Here is a 10526-nt window from a genome sequence, read left to right as displayed (position 1 = left end):
ATGGAGGAGTATGATGTTATCGTGCTTGGAACAGGACTTAAGGTAAGCCGGTTTGCATTTGCAAAACCCGTTACCTAATTTGCATCTCTGGGGTAAATGTGTGGCAAATATGGTCATTTGTGACCCTTTGCACATTCTTTGGCATTGCAAATGTGCCCAGTCAAACGGTTTGCTGAGAGCGATGTATTATGTACTGCAAATCCCCATAAAGAACTCAAGGGTTGTTGAGGATTTTCAAGATATTTGATTTTTTATTTCAGTTCTGGGTTTTTGGTCTGTTCCTACGTAAATATCAGTGAAATTGTGTTTAAAATACAAGCTAGTCGCCCATCATTCTTATAGATGGAGATATGATGATAATCCTCCCATCATGTTCCTGAGAGGTACTCCGTCAGCACTACTGTATTTGCTGTACTTGAACAGATTATTCAGGCAACGCTGCACTGTCAGAAATCTCCCACCAGTTTTTCTTTGGCCTTGAGTTTGACCTCAGTTAGTGTGTGTGTGTGTGTGTGTGTGTGTGTGTGTGCTGTTCTTGAATAGTTGCTGCACGTTTTGTTTTTAGAATGAGTTATATTTTGGAACATAATAATAACAATAGCAGATCTGGGAGATAAACCTGGCATTATAATGAAAAGGTCATGCTGCACAGACTCTACAGCTATATAATTCAATTCAATTCAAAACTTTATTGCAGACTCAGGGTCCATAACAGACAAAGACAAATAGGTAAAAGACAATCCCTAGACAATACACAGTAAACACAATAAAATAACATAAATGGAACAAGTCAGTGTGTTAAAAGAAGGCAGCTATACCAGTGGTCCCACTGCCGGGATTGGTAGCACGTGGCACTGAATCTTATATTAGTCAAACTGTTTATGATTACATTATCAGAGTCATTAAGCTGGCAAATAAATTTATACATAAGATTTCTTAGAAGAGCCTGAAAGGTACTGACTCCTGCAGCCACAAACATTTCACTTGCACTATACCATCTAGGTCTTTTCAGCAGTATTCTCATAAGATAGTGTGAACAGCTATAAGGCATGTTTGTACATCAGTATACATGCAGGTATACAGAGAGATATCTCCCTTCTTTAGACTTGACAATATGAACAAATGCAGTGGATGTTTGCATGTGAATAATAATTCATTTCTGCATCCACACTTGTCATCACATACTATTTGTTGTATATAAACAGCTGAGAGCATTTGGCCCAAGTCAGCATATTGGTTCCCTCATTTTGGGAGAAGCTGACAATCGCACAAACGGCACAAACACTATATTTTTTTTCCAAAGATGGTGCACTCTCTTTTATTTGCTTGTTGCAGAAGGTGGTGTATGTCCAGGTGGAGTGACTACCAGCATTAACATCTTCAGCACTGTCCGCGTGTTATATGTTTATCAGTACCCTAATTCTCTGCTGATGCGGCGACCCATTTCCCCACGCGGATTACAACATTTTCATCTGATCCGATCCCATTCAAAGTATTTCAGCATATATTTTTTTTCTTTTACTTCTGCCATTCATTCATGTAGCGATCCCCTACACAGAGGGAAGAGTTTCTCAGCCGTTTGAAGGAATGACCCAGGCATCTGAAAGGCCCTGACACCCTATTTCCTCAGCTTAGCTTTTTATCACATGGAAATATTGGGATTCTGTATATAAAACCGTACTTTTACTTACTTTTTGCTGTTATATATATATATATATATAATCCAGTTAGTCAAGTAAATTCTTTATGAGAGCGTACAAGCCTGTTTCATGCCATAAGCAATCATCAGCTGTCAATAAAGCTACTCGAGGTCCTTTCCTCGAGTGGCTTTATTGACTATCCCTATTGACTATCCCTAATGCTCCTATTACCACTGGGGCTACTGTGGATTTCACCTTACACATCTGATCTAGTTCTTCCCTCAGCCCTTGGTATTTTCTAGCTTCTCATGCTCTTTCTTCCTGATGTTGCCGTCACTCAGGATTGCCACATCGATCACTACTGCTGTCTTCTGTTCCTTGTCCACCACCACAATGTCTGGTTGGTTATCCAGCACCTGCTTGTCAGTCTGGAACTTGAAGTCTCACAGGATCTTAGCTCTTCCATTCTCAACCACCTTTGGTGGTGTCTCCCATTTGGACTTGGGGACTTCCAGTCTGTATTCAGTACAGATGTTCCTGTACTCTATCCCAGCCACTTGGTTATTCCTTTCAGTGTACGCTTTCCCAGCTACCATTTTACACCCTGCAACTAAGTGCTGGACTGTCTCAGGGGCATCTTTGCACAGCCTGCATCTTGGGTATTGTCTGGTGTGGTAGACCCCTGCCTCACCCAGTCTGGTCCTGAGTGCCTGTTCTTGTGCTGCTATGATTAGAGCCTCTGTGCTGTCCAGCTGTTTCTAGCCACTGGTAGGATATCTTGATATCAGCTACATGCTCTATCTGTCGATGGTACATCCCATGGAAGGGCTTGGTCTTCAATGATACCTCCTCTTCCTCTCTCTCCCCACTTTCTGTGTTCTGCTGCCTGAGGTACTCACTCAGCATTTCATCCTGGGGGGCCTTCTTTCTGTCGTACTTGTGGATGTTCCTTGTTTCATCCTGGATAGTGGCTCTGACACTCACTAACCCTCGGCCGCCATCTTTTCACTCATTGTACAGTCTCAAGCTGCTGGATTTTGGGGTGGAACCCTCCGTGCATTGTGAGGAGTTTTCGTGTTCTGATATCTGTGGCCTTTATCTCCTCCTTTTGCCAGCTTATTATTCCAGCTGTGTACCCGATTACTGGTAGGGCATATGTGTTGATGGCTTGAATCTTATTCTTCCCATTGAGCTGTCTCCTCAGGACCTGCCTCACTCTCTGGAGGTATTTGGCTGTAGTTGACCTCCTTGCTGCCTCCTCATGGTTTCCATTTGCCTGTGTAACACCCAGGTACTTGTAACTGTCCTGTATCCTGCCATTTTGTAATTCAACCCCCTTCAGTGCTCACCAACTTTCCTCTTTTTGCCACCATTCAACTGCACTTGTCCAGTCCGAATGACATCTCGATGTCAGTGAGTCAATGTCTCGCTCATTCCTGGCACACAGCTTGATTTCATCGGAGGAGATATGGTAACTCCACTTCTGAACCTGTATCCATATCCACTCTTTGTGATGATCTGACTGAGGGGGCTCAGTCCTATGCAGAACAGCAGCGGGGACTGTGATTCACCTTGGTATATGCCGTATTTGATGGTTACCTGTGTGATTGTCTTTGAGTTGGCCTCTAGTGTTGTTTTCCACTGCCACGTTGATAATGTAATAATTTCATATGTGTGTGTGTGTGTGCGTGTTTGTAGATATATCTTTCACATACTTTATTTTATTTTATTTCCTTTTATTTTATTTCAGACAATATTTTTCTTGCACTCGCAACTGTGCCAACAACGCCAAGCTAAACTCTTAGTGCGTGTAATTCACATGGCAATAAAATAATTTCTGACTCTGATCATTCTACTATGAGCAATGCAGCCCTGCGTAAACACACGCCTAACAGTAATTATAACGATCTTATAATTATATCATTATTACATGATTATCTGTCCTTACGTTAGCATCGCTCTGTCAGTTGTACATCATGATGCACCTGATGGCATAGTTCAAGTCCATGTCAGAAGCAGTGACCGCGACTATTAAACACCGACTATCTATACTCCCCCTCCCCACATCTCCCACCACTACCTATCTCTTTCAGGAGTGTACCCTCTCTGGCTTAATGTCGGTCAGCGGGAAGAAGGTCCTTCACCTTGACAGAAACCCTTACTATGGAGGAGAAAGCACCTCTGTTTCTGCCCTGGAAGAGGTTTGCCATCCACACACGCAAAATCAAATGCACAGATGTGTAAATGGAGAGGAGTCACACATTAAGATGAATTTATTTGGGGCATCTAGGTAGTGTTGTGGTCTATTCCGTTGCCTACCAACACGAGTATCGCCGGTTCGAATCCCCGTGTTACCTCCGGCTTGGTCGGGCGTCCCTACAGACACAATTGGCCGTGTCTGCGGGTGGGAAGCCGGATGTGGGTATGTGTCCTGGTTGCTGCACTAGCGCCTCTTCTGGTCGGTCGGGGCGACTGTTGGGGGGGTAGCATAATCATCCCACGTGCTACGTCCTCCCGGCAAAACTCCTCACTGTCAGGGGAAAAGAAGCGGCTGGCGACTCCACATGTATCGGAGGAGGCATGTGGTAGTCTGCAACCCTCCCCGGATCAGCACAGGGGATGGAGCAGAGACCAGGATGGAGAGTGGGGTAATTGGCCAGATACAATTGGGGAGAAAACGGGGGAAAATTAAAATAATAATAATAATAATAATAATAAATTATTTGTGCTGTCCACACTTTCTAAAAATGTCCTCTGAATTCACAGCTGTACAGGAAGTTCAAGGTTTCAGGTCAAGGGAAATCTGCAGGGCGTGGCAGCAATTGGAACATTGACCTCATCCCCAAATTTTTCCTCACCAACGGTGAGGGCATGGCGGACTTCCGGATTTACATCAGCATAGTTCATATACTACTGCGATACGTGTGTATTTGTTCAACAAAACCTGCACAGTTTCTGTGGCTGTGGAAGAGTGCATGTTGTCTGTCAGTAAGACGTGCTACCTCCCTGTTGTGTGTTTGTAACAGGTCAGCTGGTGGGGCTGCTGATCCATACCGGAGTTACACGGTATCTGGACTTTAAAATGATCGAAGGCAGCTATGTGTACAAGGCGGGCAAAGTGCATAAAGTGCCCTCCACAGAGGCAGAAGCCCTGGCTTCAGGTGACACAACACACACCAACACTTGTGTTTAATACGTTTCGCAAACCATGGCACTCCTTTTTAGTGTATACAAGTTAAAAGTTTTTATTGGAGGCGTCCGGGTAGCGTGGCGGTCTGTTCCGTTGCCTACCAACATGGGGATCGCTGATTCGAATCCCCGTGTTATCTCTGGCTTGGTCGGGCGTCCCTACAGACACAATTAGCCGTGTCTGCGGGTGGGAAGCCGGATGTGAGTATGTGTCCTGGGTACTGCACTAGTGCCTCCTCTGATCGGTCGGGGCGCCTGTTCAGGGGGGAGGGGGAACTGGGGGGAATAGCGTGATCCTCCCATGCGCTACGTCGCCCTGGTGAAACTCCTCACTGTCAGGTGAGAAGAAGCGGCTGGCGATTTCACATGTATCGGAGGAGGCATGTGGTAGTCTGCAGGCCTCCCCGGAAGAGTGGGGTAATTGGCCGGATACAATTGGGGAGAAAAGGGGGGGGGGCATGCATTTTCTACAGTCATATTTTATTGTCCTACAAGAGAATATGTGTTTGTAAATACATGTACACTTATTATACAAATCACGTGACATATAGATTTTATACGCATAACATTTTACACAAAGTGTTTACTCTGGATTTTGTGAGCAAGGAAGTACTTCGATAGCTCTGCTTTACAGAATAATCAGACCTCCACTGGTGGTGCCATGTGATGTATTTCAGATCTGATGGGCATGTTCGTGGTGCCATGTGGGGTATCGTGGTGCCATGTGGGGTATTTCAGATCTGATGGGCATGTTCATGGTGCCATGTGGGGTATCGTGGTGCCATGTGGAGTATCGTGGTGCCATGTGGGGTATTTCAGATCTGATGGGCATGCATGTTCGTGGTGCCGTGTGGTGTATTTCAGATCTGATGGGCATGTTCGACAAGCGAAGGTTCCGCAAGTTGCTGCTTTTCATCCTGAACTTCAGCGAGAGCGACCCGAGAACCCACCAGGACATCGATCCCAAAAAAACAACCACGAGAGATCTCTTCCGTCGTTTTGACCTCGGGCCGGATGTCATGGAGTTCACATGTCACGCGATGGCTCTGCACTGCAGCGAGGAGTCAGTGTTCGCTCATGCTAAATGATACAGGCACATCAGCACTGACCAGAAAATAAAATGACGGACATGCTCTTATTGTTGACATGCCTGATTTCTTTCATTGGTTCTCTCACTGTCTCGCGCTAGTTACCTGGACCAGCCGTGTGCTGAGACCATCAAGCGGATTAAGCTGTATTCTGAGTCTCTGGCTCGCCACAACACCAGTCCGTACCTCTACCCCATCTATGGGCTGGCTGAACTACCACAGGGCTTCAGCAGGTTATGAAAAGACAACACACGCACACATGCACACGCACATAATTGTGGTTGTATCCATCCTTTATTGTACTTTATGATAAACATCTTATTATAATTTCATATTACAGGGCGTCCGGGTGGCGTGGCAGTCTATTCCGTTGCCTACCAACACGGGGATTGCTGGTTCGAATCCCCGTGTTACCTCCGGCTTTGTCGGGCGTCCCTACAGACACAATTGGCCGTGTCTGCGGGTGGGAAGCCGGATGTGGGTATGTGTCCTGGTCGCTGCACTAGCGCCTCCTCTGGTCGGTCGGGGCGCCCAGCTTGTTCAGGGGGGAGAGGGGGAACTCGGGGGGGAATAGCGTGGTCTTCCCATGCGCTACATCCTCCTGGTGAAACTCCTCGCTGTCAGGTGAAAAGAAGCGGCTGGCAACTCCACATGTATCGGAGGAGGCATGTGGTAGTCTGCAGCCCTCCCCGGATTGGCAGAGGGGGTGGAGCAGAGACCAGGACAGCTCACAAGAGTGGGGTAATTGGCCGGATGCAATTGGGGAGAAAAAGGGGGGAAAACACGTTAAAAAAAATCACATTACAAAACTGTCTCAAACTCTTTGTCCAGCAGACTGGGTGCAGAGTACGGAGGGACTTACAAGTTGAATAAAGCGGTGGAGGAGATTGTGATGGAAAACGGCCGAGTGGTGGCTGTAAAATCTGAGGGAGGAGTGAGTATAACAAGAATAAGCTTGATGAAATGGTAAAGGACTTAAAGTTCAGTCCATATTCAATGTACATCCATCCGTTATCCAAACTGCATATCCTGCTCTCAGGGTTGCGGGGATGCTGGAACCTATCCCAGCAGTCATTTGGGCGGCAGGCGGGGAGACACCCTGGACAGGCCACCAGGCCGTCACATTGCCCTAACATTTGTCATTGACCATAAAATGAAATAGCCTAGCCTAATCATGGTGCTACCCCACTCATTCGAAATGTAAGCCAGGTGGCAAACAAACCTAATGCAAGCCAATCATTATATAATATTGTAACGATCACGGGTGAATAGGCTCGGTAGCCCTTGGCTAACGGGTCGGACCCTTTAGTCGAGCGGTTAGCGATGTCTCCCGCGGTGCAGGAGATATGGGTTCACGTCCCGGCTGTGGCCATTCCTGTGGTTGCCCCCCTGAATTCGCTACAATATTATATAATATATACTGCAGCGAATTAAGGGGGCAGCCCGGGAACCGCTACAGCCGGGATGTGAACCCGTATCTCCAGTACCGCGGGCGACAATGTTCACCAGTCGAGTAAAGGGCCCGACCCGTTAGCCAAGGGCTAAGCGCGTCTACTTATTCGTGCACGTTACACTACACTACCCCCCACTTCGGGAAATGCTTCCGATGGCCTCACAGTCCTCCACTATCGCACCATCCAACTTCTGACACCAATGTAGCGAATTCGGGGGGCAGCCCGGTAACCGCCACATCCGGGACGCAAACCCGTATTTCCTGCACCGCAGGCGACAACGTTAACCAGTCGACTAAAGGGTCGGACCCGTTAGCCAAGGGCTAACATGTATATTCATCCGTGATCGTTACAATACTGATCTATTGTAATGTTGACTTAGTATAGCCATATGTCCACAGTAATTCATTAAAGTGGGGCTGGGGGTGCATAGAATAGAAAAATGCACAGCAGTGTGGGTTTGCATGTAACGCTTGTTTTGTCTCTCTCTAAAGAAGCTGTTCCGGTGTAAACAGCTAATCTGTGACCCCAGCTATGTGCCCAATCGAGTGAGGAAAGTGGGCCGCGTCATTCGGGTCACCTGCTTATTGAATCATCCAATTAAAAACACCTACGAGGCCAGTTCCTGTCAAATCATCATCCCTCAAACACAACTCAACCGCAAATCAGGTATTCACCCCCAAACACCTGTGCATGAAGACTTTGTTGATTGAGATGATGATGATGATGATGATGATAATGATAATTGCGGTCAAACTGATTATTGTTACATTCAGAGGCATGTGTGGGGGGTTGTGGGTAACAGGCATCCCTGTGTGTGTGTGTGTGTGTGTGTGTGTGTGTGTGAGGGGGGGCTCATGTGAGGGAAGTCAGGTTATCGCAGACTTGTTCGCTGTCTTCTTGTACCTACAGCTGGTACAGAGAGGGCTACACTGTTATTTGTATGCCATTTTGTGATGTGTTTACGTCGCACAGCAACCATTGTGTAGCCAAAATGAAACAAACACTAGATGTTGTTACTTTTGGTTGAGGCTGCATGGCTTTGAAATACTTTCCCGTAACCGATAATTTCCTCGGTCATTTGGGCCGATACCGATACTGACATCAATACCAACATCGATGCCTATATGTTTCGTTTTGTTATACTACCACCATGTGTCTTGATCATAATAATTACCCCTTCCCCCTTTTCGCCCCAATTGTATCCGGCCAATTACCCCACTCTTCCGAGCCGTCCCGGTCGCTGCTCCAGCCCCTCTGCCAATCCGGGGAGGGCTGCAGACTACCACATGCCTCCTCCAATACATGTGGAGTCGCCAGCTGCTTCTTTTCATCTGACCGTGAGGAGTTTCACCAGGGGGACGTAGCGCGTGGGAGGATCACGCTATTCCCCCCCCCCCCGAACAGGTGCCCCGACCACCCCGAAGAGGCGCTAGTGTAGTGACCAGGACAGATACCCACATCCGGCTTCCCACCCGCAGACACGGCCAATTGTGTCCGTAGGGACACCCGACCCAGCGGGAGGTAACACAGGGATTCGAACCGGCGATCCCCGTGTTGGAAGGCAACGGAATAGACCACTACGCTGCCCAGACGCCCCTCGATAACACATTTTTAAGCAATATTTGGTTGACATCAATAAGCTGGCTGATATATCGTGCACCCCTACTCTACTCTTGGCTATTTACTTTTTGGTCCCATGCCCTCGTGTCCTACCCCTCTCCTTTGTTCACACAGATATCTACATATGTTTGGTATCGTATACACACAACGTGGCCTCAGAGGGGATGTACATTGCCACAGTGAGCACCGTCATAGAGACAAACAACGCAGAGAAGGAGGTGCAGCCGGGGCTGGAGCTGCTGGAGCCCATCAAGCAAAAGTAAACCCAGCGGCGGGTCTTTCCACACATTTCAACTTTTAATTATACTCCTTTTCTATAGTTTTGAGAGTATTTGTGTAGTTGTTTTCCTTGACTGACCTCACGTTTGACTGACTTGATTTAAATATTTGGCCTACAGGTTTGTGTCCATCAGTAACCTATTTGTCCCTGCTGACGATGGGAAAAGAAGTCAGGTAGGGGGCTTTTCTCCTTTGGCAATGAGCACTATTGTTTCTCAGGTGGGGTCACACTGTGAGCGGCGGTCCACTGTTGGTGATTTTTTTCCCCCTCTCTTTTGTCCTCAGATATTTGTGTCTTGCTCATATGATGCAGCAACCCACTTTGACGCCGATTGTGAAGACATCCTGGATATGTATCGCCGAATCACAGGGACCGAGTTCTGTTTTAGAGAGCTGCGCAGAGATCAGTTTGAAGATGCCGAGGAAGACTGAGAGACTTTTTGATACCACATCTGTTAATTTCTAGTGACCTAAAGATGTAAGATTTAACCCCTCAACTTCGAAGCAGACGGTTGTGTAAAATGTAGTATGACCATGGTGATGAAGGCAACAGGATCTTAAACTCTTATGATTTTACCCTGTCGTTGAAATGTCAGTGTCCATGAGGTCCCGTTAAGCCCATTCCACACACCCATGTACCTGTTGTGTTACTGATTTGAAAGCCCCCTTATAGTCTTTGCATCCCTTAAACATCCCACCAAGTCTGCACCGCTGCCTGCATTGTGTTGCATTGTGCTGTGTTCTGGCATTGAGACGGGACAATGTCCCTTACAGTCATTAAAGCAACTCTGGAGTAACATTTACATTTCTTATTGCCTACCCCCGGTATGCAGGTCCTAAGTGTTCAATTACCAATGTAGGCCTTTCTGATGATCAGTCGGGATGTTGTTTACTCTTTTCCCTTCCAGTAGTCCGAATATCATACTTCTAACATATTTATAAACATATGCCAGTGGACCCAATTACTGTTACCTTAACGTGTACAGACTCGGTCCCCACATTTAACACATAAGTACCAACTTACTATTAAAAATAGAGTGTTGAGAGGAAACTCATTTCAGGCGCTTGTATCTGCGGTCTCACCCTTTCAGTCACTACCCAAAGCTCATGACCATAGGTGAGGGTTGGAACGAAGACTGACTGGTAAATTAAGAGCTTTGCCTTCCGGCTCAGCTCCCTCTTCACCATAACAGTCCAGTACAGCATCCACATTACAGCTGATGCTGCACTAATCCGCCTATCAATCTCCCGCTCCA

The 10526-nt window shown here is 46.9% G+C and overlaps 1 protein-coding gene across 1 annotated transcript; it reads left to right on the top strand.

The window, feature by feature from the left end:
- Positions 1-10032, top strand: zgc:112334 (uncharacterized protein LOC619199 homolog). Its single transcript, XM_056273351.1, has 11 exons — positions 1-42; positions 3734-3841; positions 4407-4503; positions 4667-4801; positions 5694-5892; positions 6019-6150; positions 6752-6851; positions 7866-8037; positions 9106-9250; positions 9390-9444; positions 9556-10032. The coding sequence occupies exons 1-11, from the start codon at positions 1-3 to the stop codon at positions 9700-9702; spliced, it is 1332 nt and encodes a 443-aa protein (XP_056129326.1). The 3' UTR covers positions 9703-10032.
- The last annotated feature ends 494 nt before the right edge of the window (positions 10033-10526 follow it).

Source organism: Lampris incognitus, chromosome 2 (assembly GCF_029633865.1).
Source record: "Lampris incognitus isolate fLamInc1 chromosome 2, fLamInc1.hap2, whole genome shotgun sequence".
Taxonomy (NCBI): Eukaryota; Metazoa; Chordata; class Actinopteri; order Lampriformes; family Lampridae; genus Lampris; species Lampris incognitus.
Note: the sequence above shows the minus strand (reverse complement) of the source record. Positions and strands in the feature narration are given on the sequence as shown.